This window comes from Macaca fascicularis, chromosome 14, assembly GCF_037993035.2.
Source record: "Macaca fascicularis isolate 582-1 chromosome 14, T2T-MFA8v1.1".
NCBI classification, from domain to species: domain Eukaryota; kingdom Metazoa; phylum Chordata; class Mammalia; order Primates; family Cercopithecidae; genus Macaca; species Macaca fascicularis.
In genome coordinates, this window is record NC_088388.1 from 107532912 (window position 1) to 107559896 (window position 26985).

A 26985-nucleotide genomic window follows, 5' to 3' on the forward strand; every position below is an offset into this window, starting at 1 on the left:
GAGCATCCTAAACCCAAAAAACTTGAAATCCAAAATTCCTCCAAAATCCAAAAGAATTTGAGCACCAACATGATGCTCAAAGAAAATGCTCACTGGAGCCTTTCAGATTAGGGATTTTTGGATTTGGGATGCTCAACTTTTCAGTTTATATAATGCAAATATTTCAAAATCCAAAAAGATCTGAAATCAGAAATACTTCTGGTCCCAAACATGTCAGATAACGGATATTCAACCTGTTTATGTATAATATATATGTATAGATAATATACGGGTATTACAAATTCAAAGGCAACATCAACATATACAAAATCCATAATATTGGCCAGGCACAGTGGCTCACGCCTGTAATCCCAGTACTTTGGGAGGCTGAGATGGGCGGATCACCTGAGGTCAAGAGTTCGAGACCAGCCTGGCCAACATGGAGAAACCCCATCTCTACTAAAAATACAAAAAAATTAGCCAGGCGTTGTGGCGCACACCTATAATCCCAGCTACTCAGGAAGCTGAGTAGGAGAATCGCTTGAACCTGGGAGGTGGAGGTTGCAATGAGCCAAGATGGCGCCACTACACTCCAGCCTGGGTGACAGAGTGAGACTCCATCTCAAAATAAATAAATAAATAAAATTTTAAAAAATCCATGATATTATAATGATTTTGGACATGCTGACTTTATAAATATTAGGAGAATTTAGGACAAGGGAAAAGTCAAGAGGGTATGTATGGGGGTGATCTAAAAAATCTGAACTGTGAGTTCAGATATGTAATAAACACAGATATGTTTATTATGAGAGTTGCAAGATATTATCAATATAGAAGTTTAGAATTATTTTTACATGTTTCATGATGTTACTAATGTTAATAACATGCAAAAAAGTAGTCAATGTGACTCTGCGCCAGTAAAAAGATACTTTATTTTAGTATTTTATAGTTTCTAGTGCACTTTGGTTATCTTCGCAATAGCCCTGTGAAAGCAAGTGTTCTTTTTTTCTATATAGAAGGCATTTATTAGAACTCATTCATAGAGTTTACCAAAGTTCCAGAAGTGTGGCAGCTCCTCCACCACCTTCCCTCCCTTCTCTGATCTCTGATTCTCCTTTCCTCCACCCCTCCGCTTTTTCTTCCTCCCCCTTCATCATAGTCATCCCATTTATTTAAGTGCTTACCCTGTTCCAGCTTAGTATTTTATTATTTATTTATTTATTTTTTGAGGTGCAGTCTTACTCTGTTGCCTAGGCCGGAGTGCAGTGGCATGATCTCAGCTCACTGCAACCTCTGCCTCCTAGGCTTAACTAATCCTCCCGCCTCAGCCTCCAGAGTAGCTGGGGCTATAGGTGGGCACCACTACGTCCAGCTAATTTTTGTATTTTTCTGTAGAAATGAGGTTTCACCATGTGGCCCGGGCTGGTCTCAAACTCCAGGCACCTGCCACCTCCTGCCTCAGCCTCCCAAAGTGCTGGGATTGCAATTGTGAGCCACTGCCCCCGCCCAGCTTAATACACTATACACATAATTTTACTTAATTCTCATAACCACCTTATGAGGTGTAGGTATCATTGTATCCATTTAAAGATGAGGAAACTGAGGTTTACAGAGAGTAAATGACTTGAACAGACTCACATGAATAGAGACAGAGTAGATTGGAATCCAGGCCTCTGTTGACATCACAGTCTATATTCCTACCCACTATGCTATCTTGTCCGATTCAAAAAAACAAAAACAAAAAACAAAAAACCCCAAGACATTATTACAGTAAAATTTCAGTTCACTTTTTTTTAAGTGTATATTGTATTATAAACTTTTGTGGCTTACGACTTTAAAATATTTCTAAACATGGATTGGTTACATTGGAGATCCACTGGGCCATTATCTACAATACTATGCCACAGAAAAAAAGAAACCAACTTTAAATCTAAAGTCTTTTTCTTACCATTTTTTGCCATCTCCTTCCTTAGCCTGTATGTAAGTGGTTGTTTTAACATCTGGCTAACATCTGTTTCGTTGCAAAACTTTTTTCTTTGAATTTCTTCAAACCATTCACCAGTCACTCCCTGAAGCCATCTGATATCCCTCTTTGTCTTCTGAAGTTTGCTGAAATAAAATAAAAACATTAGCGCAGTCTTTATTTATTTTCTTAACATCAAGCTCATCCTTAAATCAATGTACTTTTTTTTTTTGAGATGGGGGTCTCACTCTGTCACCAGGCTGGAGTACAGTGGCACAACCTCATCTCACTGCAACCTCCACCTCCTGGGCTCAAGTGATCCTCTCACCTCAGCTTCCCAAGTAGCTGAGACCACAGACGCATACCACCATGACCAGCTAATTTTTTCTATTTTTAGTAGACATAGGGTTTCACCATGTTGCCCAGGCTGGTCTCGAACTCCTGAGCTCAAGTGATCTGCATGCCTCAGCCTCCCAAAGTGCTGGGATTACAGGAGTGAGCCACCTGGTCCAGCCTCAATGCACTCTTTAAATTCATTCACATCTAATGCCAATTCATGTGATGGGCTAAACTTTACCTAATGGAGGAGCAGCATAATCTATGAGTCTAGAAAAAAAATGGCTCTAATCAGAATTTCCCTTTCAACACTGAATGTATTTTAGGTATATTCTTTTTTTTTCTTTTTTAGTATTCTTTGTAAACATGATGGCAAAGTAAAAGTTTTTGCCAGTAGTTAAACTAATCATCAGGCTGATGAGGACAACCTGGATTAAGCAATGTGCTAAAACCTGACCTAATAATGCAATTGAATGATAGATGTTCTAATGACATGCAGAAACTAGAATATTCTCATTTTGATTACTCATTCATTCACTTGTTAATTCATTAAATGTTTATTGAGCAATGTTAATCAATTTAGTGTTTATGAGGCCCCAGGTAGGCAATGGATTCAACAGTGAATGTAACAAATAGGATACTTGCTTGTCCATCCAGTGGTCAAAGATAAAAGCTAACATGCAGAAAAGAAATTATTGAATGTAACACTCTTGTTATTATGATTATTATTTTTTGAGACAGAGTCTCTCTCTGTCACCCAGGCTGGAGCGCAGTGGTGTAATCTTGGCTCACTGCAACCTCTGCCTCCCGGGTTCAAGTGATTCTCCTGCCTCAGACTCCTGAATAGCTGGGATTACAGGCGCCCGCCACCACGCCTGGCTAATTTCTGTATTTTTAGTAGAGACGGGGTTTTGCCATGTTGACCAGGCTGGTCTTGAACTCCTGACCACAAATGATCACCCCTGCCTCTGCCTCCCAAAGTGCTGGGATTACAGGCGTGAACCACCGCACCCTGCCGAATATAATGGTCTTAGATAATGAAGTTCTTTACACACAAAAACACAAAAGCCCATGAGTGAGCACAAGTCTAATGCAAAGGTAGTGGGGTAATTTGAGATGGACAGAAAAGCCATGCGGCACACAAATATGTCTGCCCCATATTGTCAGAACATGTGGCCTGAAATCCTATTACTTTTTTTTCTTCTCTCCTCCCCTTTCCTGCCCAATTCTCTTTCAAATGAAAATGCTGCTTTAAGTTCTTAATTAAATCACCAGTTGTTGTGATTTATTAATACTTTTTTCAAAGTAGATCATTTTGCTCTATTTAAGGAAGACTCTAGAACTGTTTGGAAATGAGAGGTCCCTAATTCAGAGGGAGATGTTCCTGGACGGAGGCAAAATGAACAGAAAGTGGAGTCTGAAGAACATGATGACAAGACTTATAGAGTGGTTGCTTTTAGATAGCACTAATGAAAAAGTTAGGCAAGTTGTTGGGTTCCAACCTTGGGAGATTCTGCTGCTTTGAAAAGTATTCCGTGTGGCTCAGCAGCTGTTATCCTTTATCCAGGGTCTGCTGTAAAGCACAGTGTTAGGGTCTTTGTATTGCTAAGGAACTGAAGAGCAAGATATTTGCGACGTGGCAAATCTGGAGTTAAAAGGCAATGAACTGAGATGGCTGCAACTCAGGCTCCTGCTTGGGGCTATGATACTGCTATTTTATAAAATATTCGAGAAAGGAGCCAGAGGTCACCCTGCCCAGACTTGCATTTTGCAAAGCACTAGACAGCAATCAACATGTTCAACTTACAGAATTTGCATTGGTGCCTCAATGCAAATTTTTTGCCATTTCCTCCCTCTGATGCCTGGTACTCCTGTCTCTATTGCTACTTCATTTACTAACAGAGCAGACTAAGAGATCCTAAGTATCTGCTTCTAACCAATATTGGCTGCCTCTAACTTATGAACACCTCACTTACTAATGACCCACATTTGTACCCGACCTCTCCTTCCTTGGAGCCCTCCCTAATTGTCAGTTCCCCAAAAGCTGGCACCACCTTTCTCTGTTTCTGAAAACATCGGTCTCATTTCAGGAGACAGTCAAGCTACTTGACTTAGAAATGTTTCATATAAACAACATTTTCCCCCATACGGGCTTGGTGTAATATTGACTTTCTTTTTACACATTTTCTTTATTTCTGCATTTATTTCTAGAGACAACGTCTCACTCTGTTGCCCAGGCTGGAGTGCAGTGGTGCGATATAGATCACTGAAGCCTTGACCTCCTAGGCTCAAGTGATCCTCTGGCCTCAACCTCCCCAGTAGCTGTGTAGCAGGACGAGCTGCAGACAAAACTCCTCAGACACCGGATTAAAGAAAGAAGAGGTTTTTATTCTGCCGGGAGTGTCGGCAGACTCGCGTCTTAAGAGCCGAGCTCCCCGAAAAAGAAATTCTTGGCCTTTTTAAAGGCTTACAACTTTAAGGGGTCCATGTGAAAGGGTCGTGATAAATCGAGCAAGTGTGGGAAACGTGACTGGGGGCTACATGCATCAGCTAACAGAAAAAGTTTTACAAGGTTTTTTTCATACAGTGTCTGGAATTTACAGATAACACAAGTAGTTTAGGTCGGGGTTGATGTTATTATTATTACTTTTTTTTAACTCCTAGGGCCGGATGGTGGTGCCAAGGTTGTCTGGCTATTTATCTTACTTTTGTTTCTTTCTAACTTTTTGCTTTCTCTCTTTCCTCCTGTCTTGTGAACTAGGCAAGGTGGGGGGAGGAGGGCAGCAGGAGTAGTAGCGGTCTCCTTCCTTAGCTGGGACCACCGTCCCTGACTGATTTTTGTAGAGACAGAATCTCACTCTGTTGCCCAGGCTTGCCTTGAACTCCTGGCCTCAAGCGATCCTCCCGCTTCAGCCTCTCAAACTGTTGAGATTACAAGCATGAGCCACCATGCCGAGCCCTGACTCTCTTTTAAAAGTAATCACAGTTCACTTAATCGTACCTCAAGCTTTCCTTCCACGGTTGTGTACATACCCACCACTGCCTGCTTCTTTTCTGTCTTCTGGCCAGTGAAGCCAGAAATCTGTATTTCCCTGAAAGTACTCATACACTTTGAAATCCACACCAGGAAATTTATCTTACAGCAATAACCCCACCCCAAGAACATTAATTTAACTGAGCAACTGAGTTGTTAACAATAATTATGTAGACAACATAGAATCCTGGGAAAATGCACATGACATAACATGAAGCAGGAAAATGAAAATACAACATTTATCTATGATTATAGCTATGTAAAAATGATTCCCCTTTTGGGCACACTGAAAAAAAAAAGTTGAAAACACCTGATGTTTTAGAGTAGATTAATTATAGGTATCATTTCTATTTTTAGCTTATTATTTTTCATTTTATTTTTTTATTATACAATATCTACAATATATGGAGCTATTTCTTCTTTTTGTTTAATTGTGAACTTTTATTTGTGTTTTCACTTTTCCATCAATTTTTTTTTCTGGAGACAGAAAGAAATCAGTAATATTGTCATAATCTGAACACAGTCAATATTACTTTTTCGGTGTGATTTTTCTGCTGCATTTCTAACACAATTGAGATAAAATATATCCAGGCTGGGCGCGGTAGCTCACACCAGTAATCCCAGCACTTTGGGAGGCCAAGGGAGGTGGATTGCTTGAGTCCAGGAATTCAAGACCAGCCTGGGCAACATGGTGAGACTCTGTCTCTACAAAAAGTTTAAAAGTTAGCCAGGTGTGGTTGCTTGCACCTGTGGTCCCAGCTACTTGGGATGCTGAGATATATATATAATATTCAATATAGGTTTGTGGAAGGCCTCCTATGGTGCAAATGCTGGCATACAATGGTGGCATACAGTGGTGAGCTCCCACCCTAGAGAGATTACAGTCTAGTGGGAGAGACAGATATGAATCCAATAACAATATTGACATAAGGTAACAAATAGTGGTAAATATGACTTATTCACTCAACACACATTTGAACCCTGGGCAAAGAACAGTGAACAAGTCCCTGCCTTCATGGGATTTAAATTCTGCTGGAGTGGGGGTGTGTGTCAGGGGGAAACAATAAAAAAGTAAATAGGGGTGGGTGTGGTTGCTCTTGTCTGTAATCCCAGTGCTTTGGGAAATAAGGTGGGAGGATCACTTGAGGCCAGGAGTGAGAGACCAGCCTGGCCAACATAGCGGAAACCCATTTCTACAAAAAATTTAAAAATTAGCCAGGTGTAGTGGTGTGCTCCTGTAGTCTCAGCTGTTCAGGAGGCGGAGGCAGGATGATCCCTTGAACCCAGGAGCTGGAGGCTCAGTGACCTAGGATCACACCACTGCACTCAGCCTGGGCAAAAGAGTGAGATCTGGTCTAAAAAAATAGTAAATAGGCCGGGCACAGTGGCTTACGCCTGTAATCCCAGTACATTGGGAGGCCAAGGCAGGTGGATCATGAGGTTAGAAGATTGAGACCATCCTGGCTAACATGGTGAAACCCCATCTTTACTAAAAATACAAAAAGTGAGCTGGGTGTGGTGGCACACGCCTGTAGTCTCAGCTACTCAGGAGGGTGAGGCAGGAGAATCGCTTGAACTCGGGAGGTGGAGGATGCAGTGAGCCGAGATCGTACTACTGCACTCCAGCCTGGGTGACACAGCGAGACTCTGCCTTGAAAAAACAAAACAAAACAAAACAAAAACCAGTAAATAGTTGCTAAGAGAGCACATAACAAGGACCTGGGCTAAGGCACCACCAGTGAAGATTTCCCTGAGATGACATCGGGCTGGAAGAATGAAGGACGAAGGATGAGGCCAAAGGGTCATGGCAGAAGGGTCTGGGAGAGAGCTTTCCAGGCAGAGGGGTAGACTCTGTAGAGCAACAAGTGCACCCAGAGAAGAAGTAAGGAATTGAAGTAAGGCCTGTGTAGCTGGAGTGCGGGGACAGAGAGGAAGCCCAAGTAAACAGAAAGACAGGCAGCTGTTAGATAACATAGCATTAGGGGTAAGGTTCTGCGGTTTGGTGTTTGGTCATGCAACAATGATTGATGGCTCAGCAGGGGCAAGACACATTGGATTTGCATTTTTGAAAGATCATCCTAGCTGCAGGTAGAGAGTAGATTCCAGTGGAGGGCAGGAGACCAGTCGGGATACTTGTAGGATCTAAAAGAAAGAGGTGCTTGCTTGGACCAGGATGGTAGTGGGGAAGCTGGAGACTTTGTGTTCAGGGTGACTTAAGGTGAAAAGTGATTCCCAAGTAATGGCGTTTTGGGGAGTAGGGGTAGAGACACATCAAGGAAGAGTCCTAGACTTCTGATTTACAGAAGTGCATAGAAGATGCCACTCACAAGCCAGGCACGGTGGCTCACGCCTGTAATCCCAGCACTTTGGGAGACCGAAGCGGGTGGATCACGAGGTCAGGAGATCGAGACCAGCCTGGCTAACATGGTGAAACCCCATCTCTACTAAAAAAAAAAAAAAAAAAAAAAAAAAAAGAAAAAAATTAGCTGGATGTGGTGGCAGGCACCTGTAGTCCCAGCTACTTGGGAGGCTGAGGCAGGAGAATGGCGTGAACCCAGGAGGTGGAGCTTGCAGTGAGCTGAGATCGCACCACTGCACTCCAGCCTGGATGACAGAATAAGACTCTGTCTCAAAAAAAAAAAAAAGAAGATGCCACTTACAGATATCATGCATATATAATCTTTAAAAACCCAAAAGTTAACACTGCAAAAACTTAACATTACCGAAACCTAAATAACACCTTTAACATCACTCATCTTCAGAGCAATCATTAAGTATTTGCATAATATTCAAGCTAGTGTGTTTTCCATCCTTTATTTATTATTCTCCTCATCCAGGACATTGAGAATTTTCTTTATAAATATTGCTGTAATAAATATTATTGTGCATTTTCTATTTGTATAGTGTCTGTCAGACACGAAAGTAGAATGATTGGGCCAAAGAGTCAAAACATTTTTGTGATTTTTTTTTAAAGTTAAATTTTATTTTTTCTAGAGACAGGGTCTCACTCTGTTGTCCTGGCTGGAGTGCAGTGGTGCCATCACAGCTCACTGCAACCTCGAACTCCTGGGCTCAAATGACTCTCTTGCCTCAACCTCTTGAGTAACTAGGACTACAGGTGCACGCTGCTATGCCCAGCTAATATTATAGTTTTTTGTAGAGATAGAGCTCTCACTCTGTTGCCCAGGCTGGTCTCTCACTCTTGGCCTCAATTGATCCTCCCACCTTGGCATCCCAAAGTGCTGGGATTACAGGCATGAACAACAGACCCCAGCCCTTTTTGTCATTCTTTATACATACTACCAAAATAGCTACACCAATATCATTTATGCCAGCAAAGTACAAGTCTGCCACTAGGCATCCTTAGAAGACAAGGTACTATTTCAAGTATTTTTATTTTTCTAATTTAATATTTTGGTGGTACTATTTATAATTGTTAGTAATTATTTTTCTTTTTAAGAATCTTTCTTTTCTTTGTTTAATAAAATATGTTACATTTCTTTGATAATAGGAAGGCTTGAACTCTTCCTTTAGGTCTGTTTAGTAATTATACTTTGTGATTTGGCAATTGTATATTTTGTCAATTTATAAATCAGTGTCTTAGCCGGGTGTGGTGGCTCACGCCTGTAATCCCAGCACTTTGGGAGGCTGAGGCAGGTGGATCACTGAGGTCAGGAGTTCAAGACCAGCCTGGCCAACATGGCAAAACCCCGTCTCTACTAAAAATACAAAATTAGCCAGGCTTGGTGGTGGGCGCCTGTAATCCCAGCTACTCAGGAGGCTGAGGCAGGAGAATCACTTAAACACAGGAGAGGGAGGTTGCAGTGAGCCAAGATTGCACCACTGCACTCCAGCCTGGGTGACAGAGTGAGACTCCATCTTCTAAAAAAAGAAAAAAGCTCAGTGTCTCAGAGTTCTTTATTGGAATAAGAAATGTTTAATTTTAAAAAGCTCATTTTTCTTATGTGTTTTAAATAAGAAAGTTTTTGACTTTCTTTTCCTGTTTTTGATCATCGTCTTATTGTAATGAGATTGACTTTCATTTTGATTAAATTTTGAATGTTGAGCTATACAAACCCTACTCTGGTTAGGGCTGTTGGAAGTAAAATATAAATAATCCGTAGATACGTTTATGCTAGTATTTGTTTCCTGAAGATAGTGAGAAATGAAATTCAGACAGTAGTGGCATGCAGATACATGAAAGGGGCAAGATTTTGAAGAAATTCAAATATTTTTGAAGCAGAAATATTTCAAGGATGACTCTAGGGATGGCTGTCAGGAAAGTGATTAACAGGTACAGTCGTCAGCCAGGATATTCAAGGTTCAGGTAGTCAATAATGGCATCATGTTTACTATTACCAAGGAAGCAACACAGAAATAGTTTTGGCCTTTGATGTAAGGGTGACCCAGGAAGAGAAAATATGACATAAAAGTCTAAACTCAAACTCTCTGGGTACCTGTAATTCATCTTCTTAACCCTACGCACCCAAGATCCCCAGGAAGTATAGTTTGTACATTTACAATGGTTTACTGAGCTTCTGGTACTAAAAAGAGCACAACAATTATAAAATCAGTGGTCTAGATTCGTTCATTTACTTAAAAAAACCATCAAATAAGCTCGACATTAGCAAGTAAGAAAAAAATCTAAACATAAAGTGGAAATGCGGTGACATGAATCTTGAGGACCGTACTTTCCATTCCCGCTAGTCCCAGTTTGACAAAGATAACATTTGTTTCTAAACAGAATTCAACCAACTTCATAACCAGCCTGCACAAGGCTCTTCCTCTTCCATGTGGGCTTGTTATATATTCAGCGCCAATTGGGACGTACAGTCCACTTTATGCCAATGAGAACCTCAGGGTTGAGAATGACATACATACAGTGAAATTACTAATACACAGCTTGCCTGCTTAATTAGTCCAGCTTGACTCAACATATCACAAGGAACTGTTGTCTACACTTCTAATTTGTTTTACCCTGAGGCTGATCAACTTGATTAAATTAAATCAGGTCTTTTCTTGCTGGGCCAGAGGCCCAGCCCTCTGCTCCAAGTCAAAATGTCCTTTCTTCATTCACATGAATCTGTCTGCGAAATGCTGCCTTGGATTTCACCTTAGCACCTCATGAATACGCCACTCCTCTTATATTCCTATTCCTGAGTTAAACTTATTTTTCCTTTATTTCCAGCCTTGAGTTATGACACCCACCTCCCCCTCCTCTCTGTCTTTCCCAGCTTAGTCCTTGCTGACATTTGCTTGTCACTTTTGTTAGTCTTTATTCTGAGCAAGGGTTTGTGCCCATCTTTTCTCCATGACAAATTAATTGTGTACTAACCATTTAGAACATGCTCAGTAAATGATAGCTGTCCGTTTATCTCCCAGTCGTTGTTTTAAGTAATTCGTTGGCCCCTCTTGTCTGCTCCTTGTTAATGAAACCCTCCCTGGCCCATTCTTGAGTTACTGTCAGATAGGAGACAGAGCCCACGAGTAGTGTCAGATTCTAGCTGGGTGATCTTGGCCAAATATTTAACTTTCTTGGTTTTTCTTTCCCCACTTGTTGAAGAGGAATAAATGATGGGTAGATTGTTTGCAAAGAATTCCTCCACAATTCCTATCATTCCTGGAGGTACACTCCTTGGCAATGGAGTCTCGCTTTGTCGCCCAGGCTGTTGTGCAGTGGCGCAATCTCGGCTCACTGCAAGCTCTGCCTCCTGGGTTCACGCCATTCTCCTGCCTCAGCTTCCCGAGTAGCTGAGACTACAGGCCCCACCACCTCGCCTGGTTAATTTTTGTATTTTTAGTAGAGACGTGGTTTCACCGTGTTAGCCAGGATGGTCTCGATCTCCTGACCTCATGATCCACCCGCCTCGGCCTCCCAAAGTGCTGGGATTACAGGCGTGAGCCACTGCACCCGGCTGAGGCAAGGTCTCTTTAACCTCTTTCTTAGTCGTTGTCAGGAAAGTGGATGAACAGGTACAGTCAACAGCCAGAAAATTCAAGGTTCGGGTAGTCAGTGATGGCATTGTGTTTACTATTACCAAGGAAGCAAAACAGAAAGAGTTCTGGCCTTTGAAGTGAGACTGACCCAGGACAACTGCTGTTAAGAGGCACCTCCCTTCACCTCCTCCTGGAATCTGGGCCAGACTCGCACTTGCTAAAACCAATAGAACATGGTGGAAGTGAAACTGAGATTTCTGAATCCAGGCCTCCATGTATCTTACAGCTTCTGCTCTCTTCCTCTTGAGACCTTGAGACTTCTGTATAAGGAAGCTTGGGTTGGTCTCCTTGAAGATGAGACCGTGCACAGAAAAAGGCCCAGCAGAGAGCCATTGCTAACTACCCAACACGTGGGTGAAGTCATCTTAGACCATCCGGATCCAGCCAGGCTGTCATAGTGGTGCCCAATGTGTGATCCCGGGCAACCCACCTAGCTGAGTCCAGCCCAAATGGCTAGCCCATAGAATGCTAAGCTAATAAACAGAAGTAGTTTTAAGCCTTTAAATTTTGGGGTGAGACCGGGAGCGGTGGCTCACACCTGAAATACCAGCACTACTTTGGGAGGCCGAGACAGGCAGATGACTTGAGGCCAGGAGTTTGAGACCAACCTAGCTAACATGGAGAAACCCTGTCTCTACTAAAAATACAGAAATTAGCCGGGCGTGGTGTTGCACTCTTGTAATCCCAGCTCCTCGGGAGGCTGAGGCAGGAGAATTGCTTGAACCCGGGAGGTGAGGTTGCAGTGAGCCAAGACTGTGCAACTGCACTCCAGCCTGGGGAACAGAGTGAGAGTTCATCTCAAAAAAACAAATAAATGAAAATAAAAATAAATTTTGGGGCGGTTCGTTATGTATAAATTGAAAAAAACATGCATACAGATGAGGTTATCTTGAAGATATCTCCCATTCTAAAATCTATGATCAGAAAAACCTCAACATTCCTATATCACATCCAAATCATTGAGAAATCTCATAAAGCCGAAAGAGGTCTCCAGATATAATCTGGCCAAACACCCTGTCTTCGGGTGAAATAATACCAATAAAAAATAATAACCGATGATACGAATTGAGCTCTTGCCACCTGCTGGATTTTGCAGTCCTTATTGCCAGTCCTCACCCTAACACGGCTCCAGCATCATCCTCATTTACAGAGAGAACGTGGCAGTTCTGCTGGAGCTGCCGAACTGAGACGTGAACCCACACGCCTCTGAGTCTAAAACCCATGTTCTCCTAACCGTGTATCTCGTTGTCTGTGGGCATTATTAATCCCACTAATAAACAATGTAATTGATATAAACTTACAGTGACTTTGCCAATTAAACAGGCAGTAACGAGAATTCAGATATGACTGAAGAGAGAGCAGTTATGCAAGTTTTGAAAACAAACAATTCCCTGAGCCAGGAATAGCTTCCATTTTCTTGTCAGAAAAATCTCAAATGTTTCTCAAAATAGTTCCCTTTATCAGCTCCTCTTGCCAAGGGCATCCATTCCTCTTTTTGATGTTCTCACTTCTGTTTTTATCTCTTCTCTGACATCTCCGACATTTCTCTTTCACTTTTCTTACTCCCTTGCTTCCGTACACACATCTTTTTTTTTCTTTTACATCTTCGCTGATCTTCGCTGACCTGACCATCTTGTTACACCTTGTTTTCCTTCCAGGCAGCTAAGCACCCCAATCTCTATCAACCCTCCACTCCAGCCTTCAAGGACGTCTTGCCAAATAGTCCCTTGATCTCCTACAAGTTCAGCCATCAGCCAACCCCAGAATAAAGTTTCCAATTACACCAAATCCTGTGAAAGTGAATTTGTCCCTTGATTTGCAGATCAAAGCAGCTTTAAAGTTTTCCTCCCACGCAGGAATCCAAACATAATTTTGTCCTATTGCCCAGCAACCATGACACACAGAAAAGCACAAATGGAGAGGATGGGGCAGGAACTGTATCCCGAGTCAGAGCTTAAACGTCGGGCCAGCGTCATCATGGAGGATGGATCAGGATGTCCAAGCAAGAGCCTTTTCAAAACCCTGAAGCCCCAAGAGACTCACCACCTGGGGAGAGTGTGGCTTTCTGTTCTCCTACTTCAGAAAGGTGATACCTCTAGGTAACAGGTTTCTTACCGCTCACCCTCCAGGGAAAGCTTTAGAACAACTGTTGTGCAGTCCCTGTCAGAAAGAGGCAGAGTGAAGGAAGAGAAAGCCTTGTGGCTCAGTGGCTGCACCAGCAGCTTCATCATCCGGGGCCTGGTCTCTCTCCCTGTTGATCTTCTGAAAAGATTGTTATTTGAGAGCCTTTGTCCCTGACATCAGAACCTGTTCTTTGGTTCAGCCCATGGCCAAGACTCAGGGAGGGGCAAGAATTAGAAAAAGCAAGCAAGCAAATTGTTCTTTTCATAAGTGTAAAGTTAAATCATACACGGAAGTCTGAAGGAAGGGAAGCTCAGATAAGGAAAAGTGGTCAACTTTATAAAGCAAGCAAGCAGTAACAACAGTAACAGCAGCAGCCTTTAGGACTCAAAGAGAGGCAACGAAATAATGGCACCAGCTTTTAAGCCAGGCTGGATAATAAAGCCCACTTCAACTCCATGAATGGCTGTGATAGAGACTGCCTACTCTAGGATAAAAAGCAATATTTTCTGTATTTCAAAAATTGACCATTGTATGGTAGCTCATGTCTGTAATTCCAGCGCCTTTGGGAACCCAAGGCGGGAGGACTGCTTGAGCCCAGGAGTTTGAGACCAGCAAGGTACTGAGACTCTGTCTCTACAAAAAACCCCAAACAAACGAACAAAACTAGCTGGGCATGCTAGTGCGTGCCTGTAATCCCTGCTATTCAAGAGACTGAGGTGGAAGAATCTGAGCTCAGGAGGTCAAGGCTGCAGTGAGCTGAGATCGTGCCACTGCACTCCAGCCTGGGTGAAAGAAAAGAACAAAAAAGGCCAGGTGCAGTGAGTGGCTCATGCCTGTAATCCCAGCACTTTGGGAGGCCGAGGTGAGCAGATCACTTGAGGACAGGAGTTTGAAATCAGCCTGGCCAACATGGTGAAACCCCGTCTCTATAAAACATACAAAAAAATTAGCCAGTGTAATGGCGGGTGCCTGTAATCCCAGCTACCTGGGGAGGCTGAGGCAGGAAAATTGCTTGAACTGGGGAGGCAGAGGTTGCAGTGAGCTGAGATTGTGCCACTGCACTCCAGCTTGGGCGACAGAGTGAGACTCTATCTAAAAAAAAAAAAAAAAAAAAAATACAATAAATTGACCATTGCAATCTTTCTGGATGTTTCTTTCTTTCTTTCTTTTTTTTTTTTTTTTTTTTTTTTTTTTTTTTTTGTTGAGACGGAGTCTCGCTTTGTCACCCAGGCTGGAGTGCAGTGGCCGGATCTCAGCTCACTGCAAGCTCCGCCTCCCGGGTTTGCGCCATTCTCCTGCCTCAGCCTCCCGAGTAGCTGGGACTACAGGTGCCCGCCACCTCGCCCGGCTAGTTTTTTGTATTTTTTTTTAGTAGAGACGGGGTTTCACTGTGTTAGCCAGGATGGTCTCAGTCTCCTAACCTCATGATCCGCCCGTCTCGGCCTCCCAAAGTGCTGGGATTACAGGCTTCAGCCACCGCGCCCGGCCGGATGTTTCTTTTTACAAAACATCTAGAAACTCACAACAGAAAGAAAAGATAAGTTATCTAAGTAGCAATAAGGATGTGTAATTCCTTTCTGGTTCAGAGCACAGTGATTAGTCTCTCACCAATAGTCGCCCTTGACCAACAGTCACCCTCAAGAAGGCGCTGTAGAAAGGACTAGCTGTCCACCCTGAGGTCAGACTTAGGGTTTAAGTGACAGTCCCTCTTGTAGCTCATCAGAGCTCTTCTGTCTTCCTAGGTTTACGTGATCCCTTTTTGAATTTATACCTTTTACCTGAGCCAGCTAGGAAATCACCCACTGTCACTTCTGTATTTACCAAATCACATTTAATTACTTGTCATGTGCCTATTTGGTTGTGTCACCAGGCCATCAGCTCCTTGAGGACAGGTGTTGTGTCTCATTTGTTTTGGTATCCCCAGGGCCTAGCATGGTCCCAGACTCCTGGTAGATCAATATATATTTGCTCCATCTAGGGGATAATAAATGAGTTCTACCAACTTATTTTGCCATCATTGTGAACCAGTTCACTTGATATTTGACATAAGTGCAAGATGTGATCCTATACATAAAATCGTGTACGTAAAAAGCAATTTTTCCATAGGAATAATACTGGAAAGCTAATCATAGCTAGCAGTCACACAGTGCTTGCCCTGGGCCAGGCATGTTACACATACTAACTAATTTAAACTTCACAAGAACCCTTGTGAAGGTAGATAATATCCCTATTTTACCAGTGAAGAAATTAAAATACTGAGAGGCTAAATTGAAATCAGACTTCCTGGGATGAATGTGGCTCCTGACTTTTTTTTTTTTTTTTTTTTTGAGACAGGGTCTCACTCTGTTGCACAGGCTAGAATGCAGTGGTATGATCTCAGCTCACTGCAACCTCTGCCTCCTGGGTTCAAGTGATTCTCCTGCCTCAGCCTCCTGAGTAGCTGGGATTACAGGCATGCACGCCCAGTTAATTTTTGTAGAGATGGTGTTTTGCCATGTTGGCCAGGCTGGTCTTGAACTCCTGACCTCAAGTGGTCCTCCCACCTCAGCCTCCCAAAGTGCTGGGATTACAGATGTGAGCCACCATGCCCAGCCACCCTGATCTTTATTAACTGGGTGTGATTTTAACCTCTCTGTGCCTCAGTTTGCACATTTGTAAAGTGGGGATAAGAGTAATATCTCCTGGAGCTTGTGTGAGGATTACTGGAGTTAATGTATGTAAGGCCCGTACAGCTGTGCCTGGAACAAATGAAACACTGTCATTGTGACCTGTGAAATATGCAGGATGGGTGGTAAAGATGGTGGAGGGATAATGGGGTTGGAGGGTGGGAATTATGTATCACCACTCCCAACACTAATGAGGTCTATGGTAGTAAAGAGAATCATGGCTGGGCACAGTGGCTCAGGCCTGTAATCCCAGCACTTAGGGAGGCCAAAGTGGGTGGATCACTTGATGTCAGGAGTTTGAGACCAGCTTGGCCAACATGGTGAAACCCCGTATCTACTAAAGATACAAAAAAATTAGCCAGGTGTGGTAGCACGCTCCTGTAGTCCCTGGTACTTGGCTGGCTGAGGCAGGAGAATCACTTGAAGCCAAGAGGCAGAGGTTGCAGTGAGCCAAGATCATGCCACTGCACTCCAGCCTTGGGTGACAGAGTGAGACCCTGTCTCCCCCCACAAAAAAGAGAGGGAATCATCCTCAGGTTTCCTTATCCTGTAAAGAAACTCAAAAACATCAGCTATTTGGCAAAGGCCCAACAGATCTACTCCCAGTTTTCTATGTTGTACTTAAATCAACGCATGATCATGAGAAAACAAACTGCAGTGCAGATGTTCATAAACACAGCTTAGATGGCAAGCTCAAGACAAGAGGAGTGCACTGGGCAAGGCTCACTGCCTGTTGTCACCAGGCTCACTCTCACACTGCACTGAATGCATTGTCTGATGCCACGGTTTGGGCCACACAACTGCAAGAATATTGCATGTACTTTATTAAAATGTCTAAAAGCACATACTATTCCACATCTGAATAAGGCATACTATTCGAGCATACGTGAACAGCTTATACTTTTATTTATCTTAAACCTGGACTCTAATTTCAGAAAATAACCATCTATTGATTCAACTAAAATTTATTGAGCATTTACTATATATCATACACTGTTCGAGCAGCTTGGAATACATTAGTGTCCAAAGAGACAAAGATTCTCACCTTTCTGGAGCCTGCAGTCTAGCAAGTATCTCCATAGCCACCTCCCTGGCCAAGCCACCACCATCTTTCACCTGGATGTCTGCAGGAGCCCTGATATGGTTTGGTTGTGTCCCCACCCAAAATCTCATCTTGAATTGTATTCTGAATTCTAATCCCCACGTATTGGGGGAGGGACCTTGTGGGAGGTGATTAGATCATGGGGGCGGTTCCCCTATGCTGTTCTCACGATAGTGAATGAGTTCTCAGGAGACCTTATGGTTTTATAAGGGGTTTACCCCACTTCACTGGGCACTTCTCTCTCCTGCCGCCATGTGAAAAAGGATGTGTTTGCTTTCCCTTCCGCTATATTTGTAAGTTTCCTGAGGCCTCCCCAGCCATGCGTAACTGTGAGTCAATCAAATCTCTTTCCTTTATAAATCACCCAGTCTCTGGTATGCCTTCATAGCAGCATGAGAAGGGACTAATACAAGCCCCAATCTGTCTCCTTGCTTCCACTGTGGCTCCCCTTCCATCCAGGCTCCATGCAGGAGCAAGAGCGATGGCCAAAGAACAAAATTTCAACAAAATGAGTTTTAAAGATCTAATTGGCATTTATTAGTGATTCATGAATTGAGTAGCATCTTGCCTGGAAGAACAATGGGTTTTTACAAGACAGCTTGAACAGGAACAATACAACAGCATAATACAAAAAAGTGGACTGATTAACATCAGGCTACTTCAGATTACTTTCCTTGTAAGGGTTAAAGCAGGGAAACCTTCCTTATCATGTGGGCGTTGGGTGGGCCCTTTGTGATTAGTTGTGAATCTGCTGGTGTTCTTTTTTTTTTTTTTTTGGAAAATCTGGACTATTTGGGGATTTGCCTGTTTTTGTTTTTTAAGTTTCAGTTTGATCATGTGGCACTTAAGAGTGTTTCCATTTTGGTTTGATCTCCTGGGACCCAGTACGGGAGAAGGTCAGTACAAATCAGTGGCATCCCATCAATTTTATTTTTGTTTTGTTTTGTTTTTGTTTGTTTGTTTTGAGATGGAGTCTTGCTCTGTCACCTAGACTGGAATGCAGTGGCACAATCTTGGCTCACTGCAACCTCTGCCTCCCAGGTTCAAGCGATTCTCCTCCCTCAGCCTCCCGAGTAGCTGGGATTACAGTAGGCATGCGCAACCAAGCCCAGCTAATTTTATATTTTTATTAGAGATGGGGTTTTGCCATGTTGACCAGGCTGGTCTCGAACTCCTGGCCTCAAGTGATCTGCCTGCCTTGGCCTCCCAAAGTGCTGGGATTACAGGCATGAGCCATCAGGCCTGGCCCCCATCAATGTTATTGAACATGATGTTTTGTAAATGTAAGATATGTCATGCCATCCCCTGCTTAAATCCCTCCAGCAGCTTCTCATCACGCTTAGAATACAATGTTAAACTCTGTGGTCTTCAAGGCTACATAGTGTCTGACCTTCTGCCTTTTCTACCACTTTTAATCACTCCTCTTTCCTCTCCACTCAGCATTTGGCTTCCTTTTTCCCTCTAACAGGCCAAGCTGGCTCCCACTGGGCTTCAGACTTGTTCCCTCTACCTGAAATGCTCTTCCCTAGTTTGTGACGTGGCTATGCCTTTGTGCCATTTAGGTCTTAGCTAAAATGTCACATCTTTACAGAGGCCTCCCTGGCTCTCCAAAATAGATTATTCCTTCTCCCATATTCAGCTGCTTTCTATCAAGTTACTTGGTTTACTTTACTTTTCTTTTGTTTGTTTGTTTGTTTGCTTGTTTTAAGATGGAGTCTTGCTCTGTCGCCCAGGCTGGAGTGTTTCCAGAAAACGAGACATGCTTGTAGATTATATTTTAATGGGGTACACGAGATATAATCAATAAGAAAGTAAATAAGTGAAGAAAACTCAAAAGAAGATTAACAAGATTAAGAAAAGAAAACTAAATCAAGATCTCGGCTCACTGCAACCTCTGCCTCCTGGGTTCAGGAAATTCTCGTGTCTCAGCCTCCCTAGCATAGCTGGGATTACAGGTGCCTGCCACCATGTCAGGCTAATTATTTTGTAATTTTAGTGGAGATGAGGTTTTGTCATGTTGGCCAGGCTGGTCTTGAACTCCTGACCTCAAGTGATTCATTCTCCTCAGCCTCCCAAAGTGCTGGGATTACAGGCATGAGCCGCTGCACCTGGCCCTTGTTTACTTTTCTTAATCTTGTTAATCTTCTTTTGAAATTATCTTCTTCACTTATTTACTTTCTTATTGATTATATCTCTTGTACCCCATTAAAATATAATCTACAAGCATGAGGACCTTGCCTGCCTTGTTTTCTGGAAAGATGTCGGACATAGGGTAGGGACTCAGCCGTTGGTGAACTAGTGAATGAATATGAGTTTTGGAAACTCTCTTTTCCCTGGACCTGCATTTCTTCACCCACAAAATTAGGGGGTTGAACTAGAGGCTATCAAGGATGCCTTCTCACTTATAATTTTTTTATTTTTTAAGATGGAGTCTCACTCTGTCACCCAGGCTGGGGTGCAGTGGCATAATCTCAGCTCACTGCAACCTCTGCCTCCCAGGCTCAAGCAATTCTCCTGCTTTGGCCTCCTGAGTAGCTGGGATTACAGGTGCCCACCACCACATCCAGCTAATTTTTGTATTTTTAATAGAGATGGGGTTTCATCATGTTGTCCAGGCTGGTCTTGAACTCCTGACCTCAAGAGATCCCCCTGCCTCAGACTCTCAGAGTGCTTGGATTATGGGTGTGAGCCACTGTGCCCAGCCCCCACTTTTTAAACTTTGTTTTTTTAGAGACAGTGCCTCTGTTGCCCTGGCTGACCTTGAACCTCCAAGGTCAGGCTATCCTTCTGCCTCAGCCTCCCAAGTAGCTGGGACTACAGGCACACGCCACTGCACCAGACTTCCCACTTTTTGTGATTCTAAGTACACTTTTGCTATGGTTGCAAAGGGTATGCTCCACTATTTAAGAATGTGGTCAACAAGTCCGTGTTTGGCTCAGATCTCATAGTTTCTAACTCTGTCTCCCTTGGGCCTCTGTATTTCAGCCTGGGAAGTCCCAGTCTGGTATATTGTCCTCTTGCATCTACTGTCCTTTCTTTCACTTCCTTTGAACTTTCTGCTATTCCTGTCTGGATGCATTACGTGATTAAAATGAAACGACCAGAAAAGGACACATGATTCCAGATCCCAACTGACAATAACTTTATGGAAAATGAAGGCAATATTTGGTGTCATTTCCAGTACCTTCATGCTGCTGCTGAAGGTGATGGGAACCTGCACACCGTAAATGCATATTGTTTCCTGAGACGGAAAGTTTACATTGGTAAACACACTTTATGTGACGGCTATGATGCTGGGCGCTTCCACCTAGATTATTTCATGTAATCACCACAGGAATCTGATGAAGCGGGTATTACTCATTTTACAGTAAAAGGAGCTGAAACCATGAAAGGTGAAAACACTTGCCAGAGGTTGTAAAGTGGTGAGTGAAAGAATTAAGCTTCTACCCAGCTCAGACCCCCCTCACCCCACCAGCATGACGATAATCATTGAGTAAGAACAGTTATTTCCAGGAGCCTGATTTATTCAACCCATGCCTAGAATAAACCTCCTCTGTTAAGTGTCTGTACTTTTTTGTGTGTGTGTTGGTTGTCTCATCACTGTATTGTCAGCTCCCCAAGTCGTGTCGATTTCCTGAACACACAGCAAGCAGGGAAGAAATATTTGTTGAATAACCGAAAAAATGAATACTAGAGAATGAAAAACTAGCTTTTACATCCGTCTTATTCCCCTTTATAAAGATGCTCAGACATCTTCCACTGAAACTTGTAGGGCAAGGGTTAATGGCAAGTTGAGTGTCAGGATTCTGAAAGTGCAAGGAAGCTGTTCAGAGCTGCAGAATGGGGACATAAATGCCTCTCGCAAGTCTGGTATGCTAGCACAGCTGCAAGGCACGTTAGAACCATGAAGGTTTTCATCCATAGACAGAGTGTATGATCTCAACGTCTTGAATTTGTTCATTATATTGTTCATGGCTTCTTTCCAAAGACAACTACATCCTAAATTCTGACCACATCCTCTGCACTGCTAGTTATGTAGAGTTAGGTAACAAGATAGAATGGTACACATGAATATGCATCTCTCCTTCATTTTCATTAATAAGAATGCAGAGCATGTTTTTTTCCCCCTCATATTCAGGCAATTTAATTCTTATTCTTGGAATCTGTCTTGCCAGGAATAGAAGACAGAAAGAGCAGCCTACGCTCTTTCATAAAGTTGAAGGAAAGTGATGCTCCTATAGATTCCTTCTGTGTCTAAGCAAAAAGGTGACAAGATGACATTACTTTCACTTCTCATACTGTAATTAAAATCCACTATTATTGCATTCAACTGAATTCACCCTTTGTATCGCGCAGTTTTAAGGGTGTTGGGAAACCAGCTCAAATCCCACATTCTGGACCTTGCTTTAAGGAATTTAATGTTGCAATATGAGACTCTCACTATCCTCCTTCCCACCCCACCCACACACACTGGTCAAATATGCAAATCAGACGAAAGAACGATAGATCTCAAATAGCTATTCAGTCTTTGTGTTAAGATGCAGAATTCAGAGGAAATGCCTGGAGGTTTCCTAAATGTCAGCACCATGAATCTACAGCTCTTGGTTCCCATTAGGGATAGTGGAGGTTCGGAGAGTCCATGACTCGCAAACCACATCTGCTTCAGGATTCACTCACTGGGTCAAAGGAAGCTTGTTGCTGACATCAGTTAAAGCTCATTGGTTTGGATTGCAGTGTACTTATTTTCAAAAAGAGTTAACTTTTGAAATAACCCTTTTCCACATGGTTGCTGCCTTTTCCAAGTCCTCTCTGGCAAATAAACCCCGCCTTACAAAGATGAGTGTGGCATTTAAACCCTTTTTATCCATCTACTGATAAACCAACTGACCTGACAAACCACGCCACCTCATCAGAAATTACTGCAGAATTACACGCCAAAGGGCGTTAACTTTGAGCGTTTCCTCTTGAATCCTTGCACTAAATGTTATCATTAGAATGATTATTCTGCCTCGGTGATTCAAAACACACATATTGTTTTCATATGGTATTATCTCATCCAGAAGACCTCGTTTTGTCTGTAGATGTAGTTACATTTATTTACCAAGACATACTCCTGCGAACCACTCCTGGAATAATTCTGTAACAAAATCTGTACTTGGGGGTAAAATGAAATACGGCTAGCAGTACAAATGCATGTGACTACTCCAAATTATGTAACTTATTTACGGAAGTTTGATTTTGTGTAAAAGATATTTTTCTGGTAACGTCATTGTTACATATTCTTATTATTCACTATCATTTTAACTCTCAAATTCTAGTATCTAAATTCCTCTTTCTCAATCTCAATAATAAAGTTTGTGATCATTCCCTATCATGTATTAAATAATTTATCATGAAATCTCAATGAGTCTTTGGAGAAAAGGCCTAAAAGAAGCTTTGTTACATAATATCAATGATAATACAACTAACATTGGTGGACATTATGTACTTTAAATAAATGTGTCTCAGTGCATCAAGAATAGGTACAAAATAATTGAACTCAGTCTGTAAACAATCAACTTATTTCACAAAAATGAAAAGACATGTCAACGCAAAGAAGCAGTAGTGCCAGGTGTGCTTTATAGAAGAAAAGAACTGTTTATTTGGTATATATATATATGGGTGTAGCCTATTATTTATTAATAATGACCTTAGATTTAAAAATACATCATCTATTTAGCTTTGAATCCCTTTGATGTTATTGGCGTAGAAAAAGAAATCTGGATATCTGATTCCCTCCGTCTTGTTTTGTTTTGTTTTAAATCATTCTGGCATCTCTATTCTCTTTGCAACACCCAAAAATAGCAGTCAATCAAGCCACCAAAGTAATGAATTAAGCACGGTGGTAGATCTGTCTGAAAGATGTGGACCACTTTTCTAGCATACGGGTATCCCATGACGTGTTGGGATTCTGTCCCACTCGTAGTAAAGCAGTCATGGGTGGTTCCTGTGCTTCGCCTCATGGGATCCAACATTTTTTGCATTCCTGCCCGAATCACCTGAACCAGAGATTCATGCTTGACCCACAAGCTAAACATGAGCAAGAATGCTGCCCAGAAAATTCTATTTGCTCTATTTTGGAGAGTGATTAACAACTTAATAACGTCTTTCCTCTTGGCATGTCTTAAAATCATAACGACAAGAAAGAGAAACCAAAGTGACGTGGCTGAGAGACACGTAGTGAGAAGGTGTTGAGCAGTACCATGAATAGAAACCATGAGGCACCAGAGTCTTGAACAGGAAGAAGCTTTGGGGCAGAGAGGAAACTTGCAAGAAGGAAATCAGCCCTGGCAATGGAAGTGAGTAGGGAGAAGCAGCACAGAGAAGCCGGGCCACAAGCCTGTGGTTACCAGCCTGGTTGATTGATGGGCACCAGAGTGCTGCAGTATTCTGATCAACATTCCAGTTCCTGAGGACTGGCCGTGCAGGGCTGAGGCCACTTCCTGTGTTTCCTTACTTCTCCATTAGATCCTGACAATAAAGTGCCACCCATCCCTTGAGGAAACTGCTCTATGTTCCTTGTCACCTGAAAGAACATAATGAAAACATCCAGCCATAAGCAGCATGTAGGAATTTGTTCACAGAGGAATTCTCCAGCATTGATTGGGACAGGAAATTTCAAATGCCAATAAAACTGACTTTGCTTTGACATTATACAATTTTTTCTATGTTGATTTTTGTTTGTTTGTTTGTAATTATGAAAGTAAAATTACATCAGGCTGGGCTGGGTGGCGTATGCCTATAATTGCAGCACTTTAGGAGGTCGAGGCGGTGAATCACTTGAGGTCAGGAGTTTGAGACCAGCCTAGCCAACATGGAGAAACCCGTTCTCTACTAAAAAAAAAAAAAAATATATATATATATATATATATATATATATATATACACACACACAAAAATTAGCTGGGTATGGTGGTGTATACCTGTAGTCCCAGCTACTAGGGAGGCTGAGGTGGGAGAATTGCTTGAATCTGGGAGGGAGAGGTTGTAGTGAGCTGAGATCGCACCACCGCACTCCAGCCTTGGTGGCAGAGCAAGACTCTTTCAAAAAAAGAAAGTAAAATTACATTCAATGCAAAAGACTTGGAAATTAAAGAAAAAACTTGAAGAGGCCGGGCATGGTGGCTCACACCTTTAATCCCAACACTTTGGGAGGCCGAGGCAGGAGAATCAAGTGAGCCCAGGAGTTCAAGGCCAGCCTGGGCAACATGGCGAGATCCTGTCTCCATTAAAACAAACAAACAAATAAACAAACAAACAAAAACTTGAATAAAAGAAATCACTCATTTATTTACCACAGTCAGATGTACTGCTGTGTGTGTACATATGTTCATCCATGTGTTTTAAAGCAGTGGTAACAGGACTAGGACTCTCTCAGTTTTAGCTAAAGCATGAAAGCAAGAGATTCAAGACATCTAAGGGAGCTGTGAGAAGACCAATCAGGAGAACTTGCTTTGTGGGATTTTTAAAAACAAACAAAAGCCATATCTCTCTACCTAGGGTTTTAAGTCCCCTTACATGCATTGACTTGGAAGAGTGAAGACAGAGAGAGGATTTGTGAGGAGGCTTTCTCTAGAGCCAGGGAGCTTAAACGGTACGACTGGAAGAGCTTAATTATGTCCCTTGTGGTTTGGAGAAGAGGTAAACTGGTATCTGCCTCCTGCCTGAGAAGTCTGAGTTGGAGAAACTGGGGCCTGCCAGTTGCTTTGACTGCAGAATGAAGTGCATAGCTCAGCTGTCAATCAGTCCTCATTTCCAGGGTTTCTCAGGCAACCACGGTGTGAGTGTGTCCCATGGAGAAAATGTGGGCCCCAGGAGAGGCTGAGGAGGCATGGGGTTCTCTTAGTTCATGTCTGCTAGAGTTGGCTCCAGGGGTGAAGAAACCTGAGTAGAAAGAGGTTGTGGGTGAATCCCTGGATTCTTAGCACAGAGCAGGGGAGAGCACATCATCTGCAAGGAAAGAGCTACTGGGGAACAGCGCCGGCCCACGGGCCATCTCAGCAAACCCCAGATGAGCACACAAGAGAAGAGGCAGATTTAAACATCTGCCCTACCCAGAGAGTGTGATGCCACCTCACAACCATTCTAGTCAAGTAACAGCTTTTCTGCATGTGCCTTCCATTCAAACTCAAACCTGCCTCCCAGCCACCCTCCGCTTCAACCCTGGAACAGAAAAAAAACAAAAACAAAAACACACACAAACACACAAAAACTATTGAAAGGGTGGAGAGGCAGAGGCTGATAGGGAAAGGGAAAAGGATCAAATCCTCTTCACTGTCCTAGGCGTTGCTCTGCAGAAAGCGGTGGCTGTGTGAAGGGCTGCTCCTCTGAATAAAACTGGGATTAATCTAGGACCAGATGTTCTAATTATCATTGAATTGTGACTGTGTTTGTGTCTTAAAGTGACCGGAAAAGTCAAGGGACTGCCTTTGTTTTTATCCAGTGGCATTCAAAGGGACAGTAGGAGACGGCTGCACACGGTGGCTCACACCTGTAATCCTAGAACTTTGAGCTGAGGCGGATGGATCACTTGAGGTCAGGAGTTTGAGATAGGCCTGGCCAATATGGTGAAACCCTGTCTCTACTAAAAATACAAAAAAATTAGCTGGGCATGGTGGTGTGCATCTATAATCGCAGCTACTCAGGAGGCTGAGGCAGGAGAATCGCTTGAACCCAGGAGGCAGAGGTTGCAGTGAGCTGAGATGGTGCCACTATGCTCCAGTCTGGATGACAGAGCAAGACTCTGTCTAAAAAAATAAAAAATAAATAAAGGGATAGTAGGAGGCAAAACTAAAGATGCTTTCTGGTTATATTCCATGATTCCTACTTGCTTCACATGTCAGTTATGTATGCCTGCATTTTCAAAAAATGCTTTTACCCTATGCATGCTGTTGTGTAGTCTGTTTGCCACTTAGCATTACATTAAGAATGCTGTGCTGTGTCAATATTCTACCACTGCATATCTATCCTGCAACCTATGATCCTACTTCCCTCTCATTGGAGTTATTTCTAAGTTTTTAGAGTCATAATGTTGAAATAAACCCAGTTCAAAACTAGCATTGTGTCCATCCCTGATTAATTCCGTAGAATTAATTTCCTTGATGTGGAATTGCCAGGCCAAAGGATGAACATGTTTTAATGACTTATGAAATATATCACACCGAATTACCCTGGAGAGAGGTTGTATCAAATTTTCCCGTGTATGAATGTCCATTTCCCCATGTCTTTCCCAATATTAGTTATGTCTATTCTTTTTGATAGGCCAAAAAAATTTTTCTTTTTTTTTCTTTTTTCCTATTTCTTTGATTACTAGAGAGGTTGAACATTAATTTTGTTTATAGGATATGTGTAGCTTTTTTTTTTTTTTTTTCCCGCTCTGTCTCACCCAGGCTGGAGTGCAGTGGCGAGATCTTGGCTCACTGCAACCTCCACCTCCCCAGTTGAAGCTATTCTGCCTCGGCCTCCCGAGTAGCTGGGATCACAGGCACCTACCACCATGTCCAGCTAATTTTTTTGTATTTTTAGTAGAGTCAGGGTTTCACCATGTTGGCCAGGCTGATCTCGATCTCCTGACCTCAAGTGATCCATCCACCTCAGCCTCCAAAAATGCCGGGATTACAAGCACAAGCCACTACGCCCGGCCTGTAGTTTTTGATAACTTATCTGCTCAACACCTTTGCTGATTATTTTGGCCCAGGTACCATTTAAAATATTGGTTCTATGAAATTCAAGGTAAAGAGACAAG

The 26985-nt window shown here is 42.6% G+C and overlaps 1 protein-coding gene across 15 annotated transcripts in view; it reads right to left on the minus strand.

The window, feature by feature from the left end:
* The window catches only part of EXPH5 (exophilin 5), an 85526-nt gene that overhangs the window by 30163 nt on the left and 28378 nt on the right, over window positions 1-26985 (minus strand). For all 15 annotated transcript variants that reach the window (XM_074015169.1, XM_074015161.1, XM_015435672.4 and 12 more), the window contains exon 2: window positions 1928-2088. Coding sequence is in view for 10 of the 15 variants with exons in the window: in XM_074015161.1 (XP_073871262.1) it covers window positions 1928-2088 (161 nt within the window). In the remaining 5 variants the exon portion in view is untranslated. The remainder of the gene's footprint in view (window positions 1-1927; window positions 2089-26985) is intronic.